The sequence below is a fragment of the Mesoplodon densirostris genome, chromosome 8, assembly GCF_025265405.1.
Source record: "Mesoplodon densirostris isolate mMesDen1 chromosome 8, mMesDen1 primary haplotype, whole genome shotgun sequence".
Lineage (NCBI taxonomy): Eukaryota > Metazoa > Chordata > Mammalia > Artiodactyla > Ziphiidae > Mesoplodon > Mesoplodon densirostris.
This window is the reverse complement of record NC_082668.1, coordinates 27,879,081-27,901,096: the sequence shown is the minus strand read 5'-3', so window position 1 is coordinate 27,901,096 and position 22,016 is coordinate 27,879,081. Positions and strand designations below refer to the sequence as shown.

General features: G+C 37.6%; 1 protein-coding gene across 3 annotated transcripts in view; it reads left to right on the top strand.

The window, feature by feature from the left end:
* UNC80 (unc-80 homolog, NALCN channel complex subunit) overlaps positions 1-22,016 on the top strand; it is a 239,604-nt gene that overhangs the window by 65,477 nt on the left and 152,111 nt on the right. For 2 of the 3 annotated variants that reach the window (XM_060106372.1, XM_060106371.1), the window contains exons 19-22: positions 1,522-1,736; positions 3,187-3,293; positions 4,609-4,705; positions 19,758-19,930. In XM_060106372.1, coding sequence (XP_059962355.1) covers positions 1,522-1,736; positions 3,187-3,293; positions 4,609-4,705; positions 19,758-19,930 — 592 coding nt within the window. The remainder of the gene's footprint in view (positions 1-1,521; positions 1,737-3,186; positions 3,294-4,608; positions 4,706-19,757; positions 19,931-22,016) is intronic. The other variant, XM_060106370.1, reaches the window with a different exon arrangement.

Sequence of the window (22,016 nt, the reverse complement as noted above, 5' to 3'; positions counted from 1 at the left end):
AATACCTTCAATTAGAGATAACCACAGTAAATTTTGGTGTATTATGTTGGGTACATATTTGAGCATGTGTACACACAAGCTTACACAAAGACACATACATGTGTACTTTTTTATTAACCTGGTGATATCCTGCTTAATCCATTTTATCAGTGCCTTTTAACTTTGCAATATATCATCAACATACCCCATATCACTAGTCTTCTGAAAATAGGATTTTAATGACTACAGAGGATGCCATCATATGGAAGTTGCATAATTTATTCAGCTCTTTCCCTAGAGGTAAACATTTAGATTATTTCCAATTTTTTAACATTGAACCAAAAACCTCAGTGAGCATTTGACCTTCTTGTATCTACATCTTAGTATATTGTCCCATCATTTCCTTGGTATAACGTCCTGGAAATTGAAGTTCTTTGTCATGGGTATAGACATGGCCTTTAGATAACATCTTACAAAATTACCCTCTAGAAAAGTTGAATCATTCTCTCATCATGGCGGTATGATAGTATCATTGCTTTCTTCCCCTCCCAGCCCACCCCACCTTAATCTTTGCCTAGTTAATGAGTGAAAATAGGGATCTCATTTCAACTGGCCTTTTTTTTTTTTTTTTTTTTTTTTAAATTCCTAGTGAGATTAAACTCTGCATACCATTGGCCACTTGTCTTTTTCCTCTTGTGGAATGCCCTAGTCAAAAATCCCTTTGGAGATGTTCCCATTTGTCTTATTGAGTCAGGCTAATTTTTTTTTTTTTTTTTCTTGCGGTACGCGGGCCTCTCACTGTTGTGGCCTCTCGTGTAGAGGAGCACAGGCTCCGGACGCGCAGGCTCAGCGGCCATGGCTCACGGGCCCAGCTGCTCTGCGGCATGTGGGATCCTCCCAGATCGGGGCACGAACCTGTGTCCCCTGCATCGGCAGGCGGACTCTCAACCACTGCGCCACCAGGGAAACCGTTTTTTACTTTTAAACCTTAAGTTTCTTTGACTTAAGACAGCTAAATAATCAGGCATTATGAAAATTACTTAGTGAAAAATTGTGGGATGATGCATCCCCTGGGTGTGGTGATTGCATTTTATTTATTCATTCGTTCAAGTATTTTTGTGAGTTTATTTAGGGCCAAGAATTATACTGTCCTGGGGTTGGGGGGAGGAATAAGATACGGTACTGCACACCCCCCAGGGAACTTAAAAAAAAAAGTTAATTATTTACTGACACTGTAAGTGCTTCAGCTTTTATGACTCACACTCGCAGACAATTACCTGCAATAATATTTAGTCTTATATCCTGGCTGAAAAAAATGATTTCCTCAACTTGACAGCTGAGACATGGCTATTTTCAAGAAGAGCTCAGAGAGTCAAGCTTGACCTCCTTCCTTCCACTCCCACTCTGCCTCTTCCTAAATCCCAGCGCATCAAAGATCATCCTGCACGATTTGCCACAGTGTCATTGGCAGGAGGTTGAAAGAAATTTAAGAGAATTTCACATGTGTTCAGACGTTTAACCCTCTCCTCTGCTTGCTTTCAGCGATGAACAAATGCAAGGGGGCAACATGGGGCGGAAAGATTTCTGGCGTAAGATGTTCAAATCCCAGAGTGCGGCGAGTGACACCAGCAGCCAGTCTGAGCAGGACACTTCAGAATGCACCACTGCTCACTCGGGGACCACCTCTGACCGGCGTACCCGCTCTCGGTCACGTAGAATTTCCCTCCGAAAGAAGCTTAAACTCCCCATAGGTAAAAGTATGTCTGTATTTATCTTATGGATTCTCTTATTCCCTGCAATGTCCTCAAACCAACTCACAATCAAAACAGAGCAACTCATGGGAAGGTAGAGAAAGGGAAAGCTTTCAAGTCACAAAGCCTCGGCTGACTCCTTCATTTACTCATTCATTCATTCATTTTTTTCAGCAGATATTTCTCAAACCTTTCCTATGAGCTTCTGTGGTGTGCAAACACTGTGCTAGGATTCAGGGATTAAATGGTGAGCAGAATTTCACAATGCCTGACTTTGCTGAATTTACAATCTATTAGGGGTGACAGTCACTAAAGCAGATAATCATACAACTAAATAGAGTTGCAAACTATGAATTTTTTTGGTTGCATTGGGTCTTCGTTGCAGTGCTCAGGCTTCTCACTGCGGTGGCTTCTCCTGTTGTGGAGCACAGGCTCTAGGTGCATGGGCTTCAGTAGTTGCAGCATGCGGGCTCAGTAGTTGTGGCACTGGGCCCTAGAGCACAGGCTTAGTGGTTGCGGCGCATGGGCTTAGTTGCTCTGTGGCATGTGGGATCTTCCCGGGCCAGGGATCGAACCTGTGTCCCCTGCATTGGCAGGCGATTCTTAACCACTGTGCCACCAGGGAAGTCCCCAAACTATCAATTTTATGAGGGCAGTATATATAGTGCCCTAAAAGCATGCAAGGATGAGACCTAACCTAAATGAGGGGGAGGAGAGGCAGGAATCAGGGAAGGCTTCCTGAAGGAAGAGATATTAAGATCTGCAGGGTACTTTCGAGAAGGAGGAAGGAGAGCACTCCAGGTGGTAGCAGTACAATGTGCAGAGGTATTAGGAGGGAGGGACATGGAAGAACTGAGACGAGTGGCTGCATGACTATGGTGAAGCCATAGGGACCAGAGCGTGTGGGGCTTGCAGGTCAGTTTGGCTCTTCATCCTACAGTCCTACAGAGCCGAGGTGGGATGTTGAACAGGGGGATAACATGAGAAAGTAAACTTTTTTTCTAAAAGATCACTGCATGGAAAACACATTGGAGGGAGCATGAGTGGATATGGGGGACCAGATAGAAAGCTGCCCTTGTACGCCAGGTATAAGTAATGGCTGTGTGGTGACCGTGTAGGTGGAGAGAAGTAGACATATTTGAAAGATACTTAGGAGGTAAAATCAACAGGACTTAACGGAAGATGTGAAAGCTGTCAAAGAGAACTGTATGGATTACGGTTTTAATCATGCAAGAGGCCTGGGTTCTTTTTGTTCTGATTTAGTCATGTAATTTTATAGTCCAACACTGAATGTTTTTATTCAAAGCATGTACATTTCGAAGACAATTTGTTTTCACTTTTATTTACATCAAGTCATGTAACTTTCATTGCTTGTTGGGCACATGCCAACTTTTTTGTTTAATCCATTTGGGAGAAAATGCTATAATGGTCTAATTTTTAAAAAATTATTAACTAGGAAACTGGCTGAAACGATCCTCCCTCTCAGGCCTGGCAGATGGTGTGGAGGACCTCCTGGACATCAGCTCTGTGGACCGCCTCTCTTTCATCAGGCAAAGCTCCAAGGTAAACAGGACATTACTTACATAAGAGAATGTTGGAGTCGCTGATAGAAAAATGTCAGGGCTGAGAACTTCTTAACACCTGGAGGGGCCAAATAAGGAGGAGCTGAAGAAATTCTCTTCAAGGTAAGTAAGTTTTGGAAACTTAAGTGAACTATGGAAACTAAGATGTCTTAGTATGAGGCAGTCATAGAAAGGAAAAAAGTGACAAAAACTATAAATAAAAATGTAATGCAGATATAGAGAAGTATATAGGTATTAATTCTCAGCTACTTTTAATACATGTATGAAATCCTAACATCTCAGGCTCCTATCCAAGGACACATAGTTGTATAGTGATTTCTTTTACACACACACACACCATTTATTTTCCTTCCCTAATTTTCCTACCATCTGAACCATTCTCCCCTTTGAAAAGGATAAAGAAGCTCAGGATGATTTTTCCCACTAAGTGCTTCTACTGTTAAGCATTGTAGTAGCATGGAGTTTGGAAAAGGTCGTGATTCTTAGTGAAATCCGTTTCTGATAAGAGTCTTCCCTGTGGCTGATTCATGGCCTGGTTGCTGTAATTTTCAGCATGTAATAGGAGTTACATTTCTTTATATACAAATTATTTGCTTATACTCTTTCTTCTTTGAATCTCACTAAAACCAGTTTTCTTCTATCTCTTTTTAAAGTAATATTTTGGAATTATAAAAAGATTATAGCAACCTTATAAGACATTTAGAAGATATATTTATAATTCCTCCTTCATATTCTTTTTACTAAAATTTGGCCAAGTATTTGAGAGTCTGTGAGGTCCATAGCTTCCTTGCTTTGCTGTAAACAAGCACATTTTAAGTGTTAGGAAAAGAACATGTTATTGCACTTTAGTTATAGTACACATTATAAATTCATTTATACTGGTTCTTTCATAGAGATTTTAAATCTTCTATTTGGCTATCTTTTACTTTCATCTGATTCTCAGTTGTGGTGTTGGTTGTAAAGGATGAATATGACTTGTTCATAAATTTGAGTTTGGACTTTATCAGAATTAAACTCTAAGAATATCTCAATTGTTCACTAAATTATTTTCATAGGGCCTGATTATTTTACTTTCAATCTCTGACCAAGACTCTCCTTCAAATTATAGTTATAAGTGATGTCTTTTTTGTCACATCGGAATAAACTATACAGACTAACTAACCAGATGTGGAAGCCAAAAGAAATGAAGTGACCTTTATATTCTAAACAACTTATTTTTCAAGGTAAAGGTTAGTATAAACACAAAGAATTTCCTTTGAATTGAGTTATCTGACTACTGTCCTTTTTTTTCTCAGGTCAAATTCACTAGTGCTGTAAAGCTTTCTGAAGGTGGACCAGGGAGTGGAATAGAAAATGGGAGAGACGAAGAGGAGAATTTCTTCAAGCGTCTTGGTAAATGTCACTTGGCCTAAGAATTACATGAAACTTTCATTACACAGAACAAACATTTGATTAGATAAAATGATCTACTTTCTATTTGCATTGATTTCTTACTCATTTCTTTCTCATGTGTGTTGTTTGTACTACTATTTATAGCTTCTCTATTTGTTATCAATTTGGTGCAACATTTATGGAAGTCCTACCATGTTCCTCATTCCCTAGTGGGCCCTGGGTGTGCAAGGAATAAGACACAGCCTTTTCTTCTGCTCTTCTGTCCTTTATTAAAATCTGAGAGTTCTAAAAAAAAAAACCTCCAGGTATCCTTTTATCCACCCACCTATCTACTTAGGAATTCTGCACATTGTATCCCAGATGGGTGGCCGGCCACCCTCTGAACACTTCCACCAAGGGCAAGTTTATTACTTTACAAAGCAACCTGTTCCAGAACTAGACAGCTTTCATTGTGAGAAAGTCTTTCCTTATGTGCTGAAAATATACTTATCCATAAATTTGACTCACTAGTCCTAGTCATGACATCTGTAGCCACACACACACGCACACTCATACCCACATAATGCCAGTTTCACCTATTATCTATTTCCTGTTCTCTCTTTTGATCTCACTTCTGGTCATTAAATATTGTTGATTCCTTTTGTTTCCCTTACATAGAAGAGTCTCTAGATCCATCACCAACCTGATTTCATTTTACTATGTATTCTCATTAGATGATGTGCTTTACAGAATATGGTGCTTCAGATGGAATGCAATGCACTATTTGACTTTAATCAGTGTAATAGATAGTGTAACTGTTAAGCTCCCAGGGATACAGCCAGTGGATGAACACAATTTAAGACTGAATTATCTGTTTTCACATCACAGAGTTGGTTTGTATTGAATTTTGGATTAACTTTTGCCACCTGTCCTTCACATGAACAAATATCATGCATTACTTTGATGTAGCCCTTATTCATTCTTCATCTCAAAATAAATAAAATGTATTGTTTCATTAACTTGGGGGTAGTTAAGCCACTTGTCCAGGAATTCTGAATCTTTTCTTCTCTACAATTGTGCTATAAAAATCCATCATCAGAGACATACACATTTCCCTATTTTCATCCAAGTTGTTGATATTCTCACAAAGCAGGACAAATACAAAGAAATAGCTCCTAGAGCACATGTAGTTGACTTTTATTGATTAACAATTTGTGGGTACAGTTTTTCAGCCAACCATACATTTCATTTACTAGTGATCAGCAAGCACTTTCCTACTTTATACAAAAAACATCGTTAGACTTTACTAAAAAATTATCTCACTGATATCTTTATAACTCTGTCAAAAGGAGGAATGTAACAGTTCAACACGCTGTCTTCTTCAGTAAACTACAGTGGTGTCTATGATTACTTCTGTGTTGTTTTTTTTAATGTTCTTCCCTATCCAATTCTCTCTTACAGAATTTGGCTAGGACACACATCAGGCTTATTAGTCTATGGTTTCAAGAATCTTCCTAATAATTGGGACCTTTGTCATTTTCAATCCTCTTGCACTCTTTCCACTCATGATATTTTAGAGATATATCTAGTGTTCAAAACTGTCGGTGTTATAAAGACATTTTTGTGGTGGTTCTTTAAGAATGAAGTATGGAACTAAAGTATGTTCTCTAGGTATGTGCTGTGTTAGCTGGATGTCATTTGACTAGTACTGTGATAGCATCTCCAGGTCATTTCTGTGCACTGGAGTGTAATTTAATGGAACTGGGGCTTAAACTCAGAAACTAAGGTCTTTCACATTTGGTGCCTTTATTTGTTTGTTTGTTTGTTTGTTTGTTTATTTTTGGCTGTGTTGCGTCTTCGTTGCTGTGCACGGGCATTCTCTAGTTGCTGTGAGCGGGGGCTACTCTTCCTTGCAGTGAGCAGGCTTCTCATTACGGTGGCTTCTCTTGTTGTGGAGCACGGGCTCTAGGCACGTGGGCTTCAGTAGTTGTGGCACGTGGGCTTAGTAGTTGTGGCTCACGGGCTCTAGAGCGCAGGCTCAATAGTTGTGGCATATGGGCTTAGTTGCTCCACGGCATGTGGGATCTTCCCGGACCAGGGCTCAAACCTGTTTACCGTGCATTGGCAGGCAGATTCTTAACCACTGTGCCACCAGGGAAGCCCGCATTTGGTGCCTTTTTAATGAAGCTTTTCTGTACTCTCCCATCTGTGAATTTTTCTCCTTAGTAGAAAGGATGAAAGCATAATTGAGTTGTTTACCCTCCTTTGATTTCCTTACACTCCCTTCTTCAAGTAATAGGTCAATATTTTTACTCTTACTCTTGTTCCAAATACGTTATCATTATTGTTTCATAACACTTAGTTCATTCTGGATTTTGAGTTTTCCTCATCCACTGTTCTTACAGATTTCAACTATTGTTTCACATAGTTTTTATATTCCATTCACAAATAGAAAAGACCCTGATACAGAATATTCATACAGCTTGAGTCTAGGATGAGTTTGTGTCAACAATACCTATAATACAGGCAGTTTCCTCCTGTGTGTCTAGAAGACAAAATGATAAAATCTAGGACTGATTTTGGAATATTTTTTGTGCTTTGGACTGGCAAAAGAAGATGGCTTGTACATCATCATTCTTTGTCCACGATCTCTGGCTTGTTAAAAATTATAAAAGGTATTCTGTGAGTTAACTCTTTCAGAATCTCTCGCAAAAGACAGGTATCCCCAGCTATTCTAAAAAACCAAAAGAACATTATCTGCTAATCTAAGAACATTGTATTTTGCAACAACTACCATCCTTGACCTTGTGAATATCTTTCTAACTTTGAGCCTGCTTTTGCTTCTTTCTTTCTTTTTTACTTTGCAATCTGTGAATAAATGATCCCCATGCATCCATTATAGATGCATTGTCTTTTTTCCTTCAAATTTAAATTATTTTCATTTAATTGCATACTTTGTTTCCTTCTTTAAAGTTGTTAAAGAAAGCAAATATGCAACGTTCTTACCCTCAATTTCAATGTAGTACCTGAACTTCACTAAGCTAAGATAAAATGCAATAGGTGATAGAAATTTTTCAATCTAAAAAATTATTCAACAAATGAAAAATACATCTGCTGAACATTTAACAGAACTGAAATTACAATCACAGACCAGCTATCGTTTTCTTACACAGAACTGAAATTACATTCACAGACCAGCTATCTTTTTCTTCTATATTTTTCTATTCACTAAGAATATTTTATTTTAGAAATCATGATATCTCTATATGAGGGAAGATATTTCAGTAAAGCAATGTTTTTTGTTTTTTTTTTTTCAGCTGATCAGCAAAACTTACTGAATATCTTTGTGCTCAGCTCTGCCATAAACTGTATGGAAAATGCTGCTTAAAGAAATACTAGATTTTGAAATGCTCCTTTGGGATTTAACAGCTTTTTAAAAATGCATTCTAAGTAAATCATACCTCAGTAAATTTAATGTTAAAAAAATAGTAAATAAATGCAACTAAAACGTACTGAGACTAAAAAATTAATCATGGCCAAGGAAGCCAAGAGGCATCCTTACATTCTAGTAAGTTTATATAAAAGATTGATATAGAAGAGGTACCTTTTATAGGCAAATTACTTTTCAACATTTCTTTCAGTATTACAATGTGAAATGTCAGCAGGGTACAACTTGACAATCAGTTTGTAACATGTACAGTGTTGATTTATTTATTACAGTAGTTTTCCTGACATAATCACTACCTTCAGCAGTATGTAAAGGTCTGAACTCTTTCAACATAAACATTCAGGTATTCTAGAGACACAGTGTAGCAGAGTGGTAAGAGTACAGGCTGGTTGTCACTAGGTTTGGATTTGAATTCTGAGTTTATCACTTTCTGTTGCATGAACTTAGACTAGGCTACTTAACCTGTCCCTTTTCTCTTTATCTTTCTGTCTCTATTCTCTCTCATTCTCTCTCTCTCTCTTTTTAATTATCTTTAAAGATCTATCTTACATGACCGTTACAAATTTTTTTTAAATAAATTATAAAATATTTCATATAGTACTTGGCACATACTAAGTGCTCAAAAAGTTAGTAAATATATTGTTATCTATTAATGCTTTATAGATACAATGGAAATTTTCCATTGTAAATAGCTTTTACTTACAACGTGATCCTTATGTCCTGGGCTCGTAGGATTCTGCTGATCTTCTTACCTGTAATAAGTGTACATCATTCTGTGAATGATTCTTCACAGAAGAGGTTCTTGCTGACAAAGATTATTTTGATCACTTTTCTCTTAATTATTTTATTTATACTCTTTAACTGCATTGTTTCTGAAGTTCTTTCAGTCAAAGTGACACTTTCTTTAGTAATATTGAATACATTTCTTTTAGAATTAATTAGCTTGTCAAAAATATTGGAAAAATGGTGGGATACTTATTCTTAATGCTTCCTTTAATAAAATGATGACAACTGTTTTTAATAAATTGGTTAAATAAGAATAAATTTTTTTTACCATTCATCCTGTCTTATGTATTAGTTCTATTACAAATTTTAGTTATCACTTAATGTATCTTAAATCTTAATTATAGTATGAAATAATAAAACAACTGGATTCACTAAAAAGAAAAATATTACTTGGGATCTATCTTAAATTCAAGGTTTAAGTTTAGGTACTATTAAGGTTATAATTTTTTTTAATGGATGAGATTTCCTGTGATATGTGTATCTATCAAAGGGCTGTACATAAATGATTAATAAAGTGATATATAGATAGGAAAAATAACAAGAGTTACCTGTTCTGATAGCTTTGGTAATGTCCAGTGAGTAAATAGAGTAGTATTTTGAAAGGCAGCTGTCTGGAAACAGCATTGTCCAAGAAACATTTGTTCCTTATTTGTAGTTTCTAGCTTTACCTTCTGTATACCATTTGAAGTTCTGTCTTATGAATTTTTTCCACCTTTAGATTCTTCTTGTGCTACTTCCTTTTGCATTTAATACAAAATACGCTATACTAAATGGAAAAAAAATACTGAAGTTGTTGAATATGGAATTTTCAATATGGAATATTTGTACCTGAAAAGGAAATGTACCCATAAGGAATGAAATATGGGAAATGTTGTTAATAATATTTTAATTATAATCTGAGCTTTTAAAAAAATTTTATTTTGTTGAAGTATAGTTGATTTACAATGTTGTATTAATTTCTGCTGTACAGCAAAGTGATTCAGTTATACATATATATATACATTCTTTTTCATATTCTTTTCCATTATGGGTTTGTCACAGGATATTGAATATAGTTCCCTGTGCTATAGAGTAGGACCTTGTTGGTTTTTTTTTAATTACTTAGTTTATTTCATTTTTGGCTGCGTTGGGTCTTTGTTGCTGCACATGGGCTTTCTCTAGTTGTGGCGAGCAGGGGCTACGCTTCATTGCGGTGTGTGGGCTTCTCATTGTGGTGGCTTCTCTTGTTGCACAGCACGGGCTCTAGGCGCGCGGGCTTCAGTAGCTGTGGCTTACAGGCTCTAGAGCACAGGCTCAGTGGTTGTGGCACAGGGGATTAGTTGCTCCGCGGCATGTGGGATCTTCCCGGACCAGGGTTCGAACTCAAGTCCGCTGCAGTGGCAGGCAGATTCCTAACCACTGCGCCACCAGGGAAGCCTCTGAGCCATTTTTTTTTTTTTTTTTTTTTTTTTTTTTTTGCTGTACGCGGGCCTCTCACTGTTGTGGCCTCTCCCGTTGCGGAGCACAGGCTCCCGACGCGCAGGCTCAGCAGCCATGGCTCACGGGCCCAGCCGCTCCGCGGCACGTGGGATCTTCCCGGACAGGGGCACGAACCCATGTCCCCTGCATCGGCAGGCGGACTCTCAACCACTGTGCCACCAGGGAAGCCCCTCTGAGCCATTTTTGTGCTTATGAAAATTTTCAAACATAGACAAAGAGTAAAAAGGACCCAAGGGATACCAAATATCCATTGCCCACTTGGAATAATGATAAACATTTTTCCAACTTGCTTCATCTTATTTTTTTTTAATGTGTTATGGAACAAATTCCAGACACCATACCATTTCACACCTACATATTTCAGTATGATGCTGAGACATTTGAAAAGTTGTTCACCAGGAATTGGTAATTATTTTCATGCCATATATTTCTTTTTCAATTTACCAGGAAATTTTAAATTTGTATGCACTTAACTTCAAATTATGTAGAGCAACAGAGCTACAAGGAAAAAATAGACAAATTCACTATCATAATAGGAGATTTAACATACTGCTGTCATTCACTGATAGAGGATACCTCTTTCAGAACCAGTAGACACTCCCCCCAAAAAAGTTAGTAAGGATATAAAAAAAATAATGTAAGCAGCAAATTTGATTCAACAAGCAGATATATAGTCACTATACTCCAAAACTTTAAATTACAAATTATTTTTCAAGCACACTGGGAACATTTTTAAAACTGACCATATTGTGCTATAAGGCAAATTTTAACAAATTTCAAAGTATTAAAATTATACAAAGTGTGTCTCTTGACTTGTGGTTAAGCTACAAATCAGTAACAAAAAAGTAACTAGAAGTTATGAAATACACTACTTCTAAGTAACCCCCCAAAAAACAAATCACAATTTGGAGTTAAAAAATAATTTGAACAGAATGATAATAAAAATATTACATACCAAAACTTGGATGTGACTAAAGCTGTGTTTACAGGAAAATGTATAGTCTTATTTTTTTTCAAGGTAACAGTAGTGGTTTTTTTTTAATTACACACGTGTCTATAAACCTAATAAATAGGTTTTCTCTATTTTTTTTTTATACAACAGATTCTTATTAGTCATCAGTTTTATACACATCACTGTATACATGTCAATCCCAATCTCCCAATTCATCACACCACCACCCCCACACCCCGGCGGCTTTCCACCCTTGGTGTCCATACATTTGTTCTCGACATCTGTGTCTCAATTTCTGCCCTGCAAACGGGTTCATCTGTACCATTTTTCTAGTTTCCACATATATGTGTTAATATACGATATTTGTTTTTCTCTTTCTGACTTACTTCACTCTGTATGACATTCTCTAGATCCATCCACGTCTCAACAAATGACCCAGTTTCGTTCCTTTTTATGGCTTAGTAATATTCCATTGTATATATGTACCACATCTTCTTTATCCATTTGTCTGTCGATGGGCATTTAGGTTGCTTCCATGACCTGGCTATTGTAAATAGTGCTGCAATGAACATTGAGGTGCATGTGTCTTTTTGAATTGTGGTTTTCTCTGGGTATAGGCTGAGTAGTGGGATTGCCAGATCATATGGTAATTCTATTTTTAGTTTTTTAAGGAACCTCCATGTTTTTCTCCATAGTGGCTGTATCAATTTACAGTCCCACCAACAGTGCAAGAGGGTTCGCTTTTCTCCACACCCTCTCCAGCATTTGTTGTTTGTAGATTTTCTGATGAAGCCCATTCTAACTGGTGTGAGGTGATACCTCATTTTACTTTTGATTTGCATTTCTCTAATAATTAGTGATGTTGAGCAGCTTTTCATGTGCTTCTTGGCCATCTGTATATCTTCTTTGGAGAAATGTCTATTTAGGTCTTCTGCCCATTTTTGGATTGGGTTGTTTGTTTTTTTAATATTGAAGTGCATGAGCTATTTATATATTTTGGAGATTAATCCTTTGTCCATTGATTCATTTGTAAATATTTTCTCCCATTCTAAGGGTTATCTTTTCATCTTGTTTATGGTTTCCTTTGCTGTGCAAAAGCTTTTAAGTTTCATTAGGTCCCATTTGTTTATTTTTGTTTTTATTTCCATTACTCTAGGAGGTGGATCAAAAAAGATCTTGCTGTGATTTATGTCAAAGAGTGTGCTTCCTATGTTTTCCTCTAAGAGTTTTACAGTGTCTGGTCTTACATTTAGGTCTCTAATCCATTTTGAGTTTATTCTTGTGTATGGTGTTAGGAGTGTTCTAATTTCATTCTTTTACATGTAGCTGTCCAGTTTTCCAAGCACCACTTATTGAAGAGACTGTTTTTTCTCCATTGTATATCCTTGCCTCCTTTGTCATAGCTTAGTTGACCATAGGTGCATGGGTTTACCTCTGGGCTTTCTGTCTTGTTCCATTGATCTATGTTTCTGTTTTTGTGCCAGTACCATATTGTCTTGATTACTGTAGCTTTGTAGTATAGTCTGAAGTCAGGGAGTCTGATTCCTCCAGCTCTGTTTTTTTTCCCCTCAAGACTGCTTTGACTATTTGGGGTCTTTTGTGTTGCCATACAAATTTTAAGATTTTTTGTTCTAGTTCTGTAAAAATTGCCATTGGTAATTTAATAGGGATTACATTGAATCTGTAGATTGCTTTGGGTAGTAGAGTCATTTTCACAATATTGATTCTTCCAATTCAAGAACATGGTGTATCTCTCCAACTGTTGGTATCATCTTTAATTTCTTTCATCAGTGTCTTATAGTTTTCTGCATACAGGTCTTTTGTCTCCCTAGGTAGGTTTATTCCTAGGTATTTTATCCTTTTTGTTGCAGTGGTAAATGGGAGTGTTTCCTTAATTTCTCTTTAAGATTTTTCATCATTAGTGTATAGGAATGCAAGAGATTTCTGTGCATTAATTTTGTATCCTGAAACTTTACCAAATTCATTGATTAACTCTAGTAGTTTTCTGTTGGCATCTTTAGGATTCTCTATGTGTAGTATCATGTCATCTGCAAACAGTGACAGTTTTACTTCTTCTTTTCCAATTTGTATTCCTTTTATTTCTTTTTCTTCTCTGATTGCCATGCCTAGGCCTTCCACAACTATGTTGAATAATAGCAGTGAGAGTGGACATCCTTGTCTCATTCCTGATCTTAGAGGAAATGCTTTCAGTTTTTCACCATTGAGAATGATGCTTGCTGTGGGATTGTCATATATGGCCTTTATTATGTTGAGGTCATTTCCCTCTATGCCCACTTTCTGGAGAGTTTTTATCATAAATGGGTGTTCAATTTTGTCAGAAGCTTTTTCTGCATCTATTGAGATGATCATATGGTTTTTATTCTTCAGTTTCTTAATATGGTGTATCACATTGATTGATTTGTGTATATTGAAGCATCCTTGCATCCCCGGGATAAATCCCACTTGATTAAGTTGTATGATACTTTTAATGTGTTGTTGGATTCTGTTTGCTAGTATTTTGTTGAGGATTTTTGCATCTATATTCATCAGTGATATTGGTCTGTAATTTTCTTTTTTGTAGTATATTTGTCTGGTTTTGGTGTCAGGGTGATGGTGGCCTCATAGAATTAGTGTAGGAGTGTTCCTTTCTCTGCAATTTTTGGAAGAGTTTGAGAAGGATGGGTGTTAGCTCTTCACTATGTGTTTGATAAAATTCACCTGTGAAGCCATCTGGTCCTGGACTTTTGTTTGTTGGAAGATTTTTAATTACAGTATTAATTTCATTACTTGTGATTGGTCTGTTCATATTTTCTATTCCTGGTTCAGTCTTGGAAGGTTATACCTTTCTAAGAATTTGTCCATTTCTTCCAGGTTGTCCATTTTATTGGCATAGAGTTGCTTGTAGTAGTCTCTTAGGATGCCTTGTACTTCTGCAGTGTCTGCTGTAACTTCTCCTTTTTCATTTCTAATTTTATTGATTTGAGTCCTCTCCCTCTTTTTCTTGATGAGTCTGGCTAATGGTTTATCAGTGTTGTTTATCTTCTCAGTGAGCCAGCTTTTGGTTTTATTAATATTTGCTACTGTTTTCTTTGTTTCTATTTCATTTATTTCTGCTCTGATCTTTATGATTTCTTTCCTTCTGCTAACTTTGGGTTTTGTTTGTTCTTCTTTCTCCAGTTCCTTTAGTTGTAAGGTGAGATTGTTTACTTGAGACTTCTCTTGTTTCTTGAGGTAGGCTTGTACAGCTATAAACTTCCCTCTTAGAACTGCTTTTGCTGCATCCCATAGGTTTTGGATTGTCGAGTTTTCATTGTCATTTGTCTCTAGGTATTTTTTGATTTCCTCTTTGACTTCTTCAGTGATCTCTTGGTAATTTAGTAATGTATTGTTTAGCCTCAATGTGTTTGTGTTTTTTACTTTTTTCCCCTGTAATTGATATCTAGTCTCATAGCGTTGTGGTCAGAAAAGATGCTTAATATGATTTCAGTTTTCTTAAATTTACTGAGGCTTGATCTGTGACCCAAGATGTGATCTGTCCTGGAGAATGTTCCATGTGCACTTGAGAAGAAAGTGTAATCTGCTGTTTTTGGATGGAATGTCCTATAAATATCAATTAAATCTATCTGGTCTATTGTGTCATTTAAAGCTTCTGTTTCCTTATTTATTTTCATTTTGGATGATCTGTCCATTGGTGTAAGTGAGGTGTGAAAGTCTGGCCCACTATTATTGTGTTACTGTCTATTACCTCTTTTACAGCTGTTAACAGTTGCCTTATGTATTGAGGTGCTCCTGTGTTGGGTGCATATATATTTATAATTGTTATATCTTCTTCTTGGTTTGATCCCTTGATCATTATGTAGTGTCCTTCCTTGTCTCTTATAACATTCTTTATTTATTTATTTATTTTTTCTTGCGGTATGCAGGCCTCTCACTGTTGTGACCTCTCCCCTTGCGGAGCACAGGTTCCAGATGCACAGGCTCAGCTGCCATGGCTCACAGGCCCAGCCGCTCTGTGGCATGTAGGATCTTCCTGGACCAGGGCACAAACCCGTGTCCCTTGCTTCGGCAGGCGGATTCTCAACCACTGCGCCAGCAGGGAAACCCTAACATTCTTTATTTTAAGGTCTGTTTTATCCGATATGAGTATTGCTACTCCAGCTTCCTTTTTTTTTGCTGTACACGGGCCTCTCACTGCTGGGGCCCCTCCCGTTGCGGAGCACAGGCTCCGGACGCACAGGCTCAGCGGCCATGGCTCACGGGCCCAGCCGCTCCACGGCATGTGGGATCTTCCCGGTCCAGGGCACGAACCCGTGTCGCCTGCATTGGCAGGCGGACTGTCAACCACTGCGCCACCAGGGAAGCCCTCCAGCTTCCTTTTGCATGGAATATCTTTTTCCAACCCTTCACTTTCAGTCTGTATGCATCCCTAGGTCTGAAGTGGATCTCTTGTAGACAGCATATATATGGATCTTGTTTTTGTATCCATTCAGCAAGCCTGTGTCTTTTGGTTCGAGCATTTAATCCATTCATGTTTAAGGTAATTATCTATATGTATGTTCCTATGACCATTTTCTTAATTGTTTTGGGTTTGTTTTTGTAGGCCCTTTTCTTCTCTTGTGTTTACCACTTAGAGAAGTTCCTTTAGCATTTGTTGTAGAGCTGGTTTAGTGGTGCTGAATTCTCTTAGCTTTTGATTGTCTGTAAAACTTTTGATTTCTCCATCGAATCTGAATGAGATCCTTGCCGGGTAGAGTAATCTTGGTTGTAGGTTCTTCCTTTTCATCAGTTTACGTTCTGGGTTGTAGAATTTCTGCTGAGAAATCAGCTGTTAACCTTATGGGAGTTCCCTTGTATGTTATCTGTCATTTTTCCCTTGCTGCTTTCAGTAATCTTTCTTTGTCTTTAATTTTTGCTCATTTGATTACTATGTGTCTGGGCGTGTTTCTCCTTGGGTTTATCCTGTGTGGGACTCACTGCGCTTCCTGGACTTGGGTGGCTTTTTTGTTTCCCATGTTAAGGAAGTTTTCAACTATAATCTCTTCAAATATTTTCTTGGGTCCTTTCTGTCTCTCTTCTCCTTCTGGGACTCTTATAATGCGAATGTTGTTGCGTTTAATGTTGTCCCAGAGGTCTCTTAGGCTGTCTTCATTTCTTTTCATTCTTTTTTCTTTATTCTCTTCTGCAGCAGTGAATTCCACCATTCTGTCTTCCAGGTCACTTATCCATTCTTCTGCCTCAGTTATTCTGTTATTCATTCCTTCTAGTGTAGTTTTCATTTCAGTTATTGTATTGTTCATCTCTGTTTGTTTGTTCTTTAATTCTTCTAGGCTTTTGTTAAACATTTCTTGCATCTTCTCGATCTTTGCCTCCATTGTTTGTCCGAGGTCCTGGATCATCTTCACTATCATTATTCTGAATTCTTTTTCTGGAAGGTTGCCTATCTCCACTTCATTTAGTTGTTTTTCTGGGGTTTTATCTTGTTCCTTCATCTGATACATAGCCCTCTGCCTTTTCATCTTGTCTATCTTTCTGTGAATGTGGTTTTTGTTCCACAGGCTGCAGGATTGTAGTTCTTCTTGCTTCTGCTCTCTGCCCTCTGGTGGATGAGGCTATCTAAGAGGCCTGTGCAGGTTTCCTGATGGGAGGGACTGGTGGTGGGTAGAGCTGGGTGTTACTCTGGTGGGCAGAGCTCAGTAAAACTTTAATCCGCTTGAGTGCTGATGGGTGGGGCTGTGTTCCCTCCCTGTTGGTTGTTTGGCCTGAGGCAACCCAACACTGGAGCCTATTTGGGCTCTTTAGTGTGCTAATGGCAGCCTCTGGGAGGGCTCACACCAAGGAGTACTTTCCAGAACTTCTGCTGACAGTGTTCTTGTCCCCACGGTGAGCCACAGCCACCCCTCGCCTCTGCAGGACACCCTCCAACACTAGCAGGTAGGTCTGGTTCAGTCTCCCCTGGGGTCACTGCTCCTTCCCCTGGGTCCCGATGCACACACTACTTTGTGTGTGCCCTCCAAGAGTGGAGTCTCTGTTTCCCCCAGTCCGGTCAAAGTTCTGTAATCATATCCCACTAGGTTTCAAAGTCTGATTCTCTAGGAATTCCTCCTCCCGTTGCTGGACCCCCAGGTTGGGAAACCTGATGTGGGGCTCAGAACCTTCACTCCAGTGAGTGGACTTCTGTGGTGTAAGTGTTGCCCAGTCTGTGAGTCACCCACCCAGCAGTTCTGGGATTTGATTTTGCTGTGATTGTGCCCCTCCTATTGTATCATTGTGGCTTCTCCTTTGTCTTTGGATGTGGGGTATCTTTTTTGGTGAGTTCCAGTGTCTTCCTGTCGATGATTGTCCAACAGCTAGTTGTGATTCTGGTGTTCTCACAAGAGGGAGTGAGAGCAAGTCTTTCTCCTCCGCCATCTTGGTTTAGGCCTCATGCCATAATTTTTTATCTTGTGGTAATAAAGTCCAAAGGAATATTTTCCCCAAGCTTGAACTGCTTCCAAAGGATGTGTTTTCTAAAAGAACAGGTGCTCACCTTGTTCCACTAGTACACACTCTCATGGTAAACCAAGCTCATAATTGTAAATATCACCCTTTTATTTACAAAGAATGCAAATTATTAAAGGGGTACATCCAACTCTGGATCTGATTTTTAAATACAAATTTGTGAACATTAGTGTTTATTAATAGGAGCAAATTATTCACCATACATCTGCAACCACCAATCATGACCTGCTTGCGTATAGGGCACCTTAGTTGAGAGCAAAGGCTAAGAGGGCCACTTTTTCTGTGTTTAGGCAGCAAGTGGGAAAGTGGGACAGTGGGTGGGAGGTATCAAGGTATTTTTGTCAGAAGAGGTGAGAAAGCCGTCTCCTGTAATGGGATCTGTGACTTAGTGAGGACCTGGAGTTGGCAACATCGCAAATGAATGGTGTCAGCACACATTAAGCCAAGCACTAAATCAAGGGTTATATTCTTAGGTGCTGAAAGTACATTTCAGAGTCATGGGAAGTAATTTGGGCTTGGTGTTTAAAACTATATTCAATATTATAACATTATATAAGATAAACTAAATATTATATATGTATATGTGTATATATATATATACATACTAGAAACTATAGAAAAGTTATGAGATACGTAGGTTTTTAAAAACGTACCTGGGGTTAAAAGAAATGAAAAACAATGCTTTGTATTATTCTTCCTTAATGTGTGATCCTTAGACTTTCTGTATTAAAATCATGTGGCATGTTTGTTAAAAATATACATAGCCTGCAGACCTATGGAATCCAAATCTCTAGTGATGAGATCTGATAATCTGCATTTTAAGAAGCTCTAGACTGATTCTCATTCGTATGCAGTTTAACTATGGAAAAATAAGTGAGAATGAATCAGTGGTTCCTAAACCTCTGACCACCGTGTGGGGTCAGGCTGGCTGCATCCTTATCATCTGTGAGTCTTTACAAAGCACACATTCTTATACTCCTCTTTCAGAGACTCTGGTTCTGAACTTCTGAATAAGATTCAAAAACTGCCCAGATAATTCTGATGCACAGGCAGGTTTGGAAATCCTGGCATTAAATGACCAACCTCTCAAGTCCTTTACAACTCTAATAATAAGTGATTCTTTGCATTGTAACTAAGATATCAAGATACTGTCTTTGATATCAGTTTTTTGTAACAGATCTGAAATTGCACAGTGATTTTGCATCTTCCATAAAAACAGAAGTTAGTTACAGGCAGAATCATCTTAAATAATCCTCTTAGCAGTATTAGAGAAGAGACCTGAAAGCAAAATGATCAGACCCTATATTTATCTATTTTTTTAATTTTTAATTTTTAAAATTTGTTGCTGCATAGTTGATTTACAATGTTGTGTTAACTTCTGTTATACAGCAAAGTGATTCATATATATATACATTCATACATATATACATATATGTATACATATGTGTATATATATATATATATATATATACATTCTTTTTCACATTCTTTTCCATTATGGATTATCACAGGATATTGAATATAGTTCCCTGTGCTATACAGTAGGACCTTGTTGTTTATCCATTCTATATATAATAGTTTGCATCTGCTAATCCCTAACTCCCAATCCATCCCTCCCTCACCCACCCCTCCCCCTTGGCAACCACAAGTCTGTTCTCTATGGATCAGACCCTATATTAAAATAGTTATATAAGACCCCTTATTTACATATGCTATGTGTCATCAGATTCCTAAAAGTCAAGGTGTCCAAATCAAGCATTAGATAGAGAGGAGGGAAGTGTAGTTCAGAAAAAGTTCTTAGGCCAACACTACAGAAAATTCTGCATTGTTGAAACTTCAAAGCTCTTTTTTAATCTACAACCATTACACTCTCTCTCCTTCATTCCTCCAACATGGGAAAACCCCTACAGGTTGCCACAGTTTTGATGACCATCTGTCTTCCAACCAAGATGGTGGAAAAAGCAAAAATGTGGTGAATCTTGGAGCAATCCGACAAGGCATGAAGCGCTTTCAATTTCTGTTAAACTGCTGTGAGCCAGGCACAATTCCTGATGCTTCGATCTTGGCAGCCGCCTTGGATCTTGTAAGTTGTTGGAAGAATTTTCTCACTCTGTATCCCATTCCAGTTAATTCTGCTAATGGAGGAAAGCATGAATCCCTACTCCAAAGCCTAGCTATGGGGTTACATTTTTCGTCTTTTTTTTTTTTCCCTCAGCATTAGTGGCAAGAGGAGGGGAAAAGGTAGTAAGGTGAAAGAAGAAAAGAAAGGAGAAAAAAATCTTAGTAAATATATTCTGTACAGCATCATGATTAAAAGTGTATGAGGGTTCTGGAATGAGACTGCCTGGGTTAAAATCACTCTGACATTTATTAGCTAAACCCTGTAAAATAAGATTAAGAGTAATAATAATATTATGCCTACCTCCTAGGGTTAGTGTGAGGATTAAATGAGATATTAGATGTAAAGTTCTCATCATAATGCCTGAAATATAGCATTTGCCAATAAAGTTAGGTCATTATTATTATTACATTATTAGTCATGTCTGTCATGTATTAGTCCTTTAAACTCTGTCTTGGTTTAATTGCATATTAATTGAGGGAAAATATGAAGCAAGGATCAATTGAAATTAATTGCACAGAAGCACCTTGAACATTGTGTAGCCTTATACACATGTAAGAGATTCAAGAGTATAATGTTGATCGTGTTTAGAAAGTATTTTTGTCAAATAAACGAGACCCAGATATGAGTTTTGAACACATTCTTTCAATTTCCTTTATTTATCTTCTGCTTTAATAAATTCTTCATATGCTATATAAATACTAGGTACAAAATTCCAAGTAAATATCAAGAAATAAAAGTCTTCCGTATTTACATTTTAAAAAGAAAAACTAAGATAGACATTTTTACAACAAAAACCCTTTAGCCTGCCTATAAATGATCCCTTTTTATAACACATGAATATGTAACCAATTGCCACTCATATTTTACCTTGGAAAATAGTCCAAACCTTTTAATATAATTCATGACATTTTTCTGTGACATTAATAGCTTTTGCTCTCATGATATTTAGTGACCAGCAAGGTATGTAGCTTCACTTAAGCTGAAAATACAAATACCACTGTAATCACCCAGAATGATGACCTGTGGTTATTTAAGATTTTTCAGTCAGTTTCCGATTCCTGGACATTGGTCTTTGAAAGTATTTTTTTTTAATTCCAAAGTGTTTAATGTGTACATATGCTATGATGACTGTAAAATGCAGCCAGTCACAGGTCTCCAGGAGAGCTGAGGCAGGTGGCAATCAAACAGTCAAAGAACAATGAGATGCCTGTCTAAAGCAAGAGAGCTGACAAGGCAAAGAGCCAATTTCTTGTTTTCTAAGTGCGAGAGAGGAAACCAGCCTGTCACTCTTTTGAGTCATGCATGGTTCTTTTTAATCACCAACTGGCCAGGGTTCAAATCCAGGAAAGGATAGAGCCAGATTAGAACAGACCTTATATTTGGTACAATACCATGTTGACTCTCTCATTAAAAAAATTATGTGAGATCACTATAGGAACTTTAAAATGTGAAAAATAAGAAATTCTGTGTTTTAAACCTGATAGTTTAAATGTGATTAAGAAAGTGAAGATGACACAAACTAGTTGAACAATGGTTAAATACACAATAACAATGGTGCATTAGAACTTTATGAGTAGTTTATGCTACAGTGTTCCAGATGTACTATTATGTCCATCTTTGTTTCAATCCTAAAGTCACAGATACTTTGGAAAATTTTTAGACAAGTGAGACATCAAATTTCTCCAGCAACTGTCTGAGTGTAAAGAAAATGATAATAATGAATCATGTTACTTCAACTTACTGATGAAAGAGAAAGACAGAGGCACAGCTGCCCATACAAATTGGACAATGTTAGGATAATAGCATTTGGACAACAGTCAGTAAAATAAGCACCTGATGACAGAGAGAATGGATTGTCCTTCCCTCTTCTGGAAAGCCTCAGCCCCACACCCACAACTCTTTCAGAGATCCTGAGTGAAGTCTCCACATGAATGCATATCATGTACTGGACTCCAAGCCACTCTTTTCATTCACGCATTTTCCACATGAGAGAACAAAAGCCCCAAGAGCTAAGGTGACTTTACTCAAGGTCATATAAGCCAGTCGA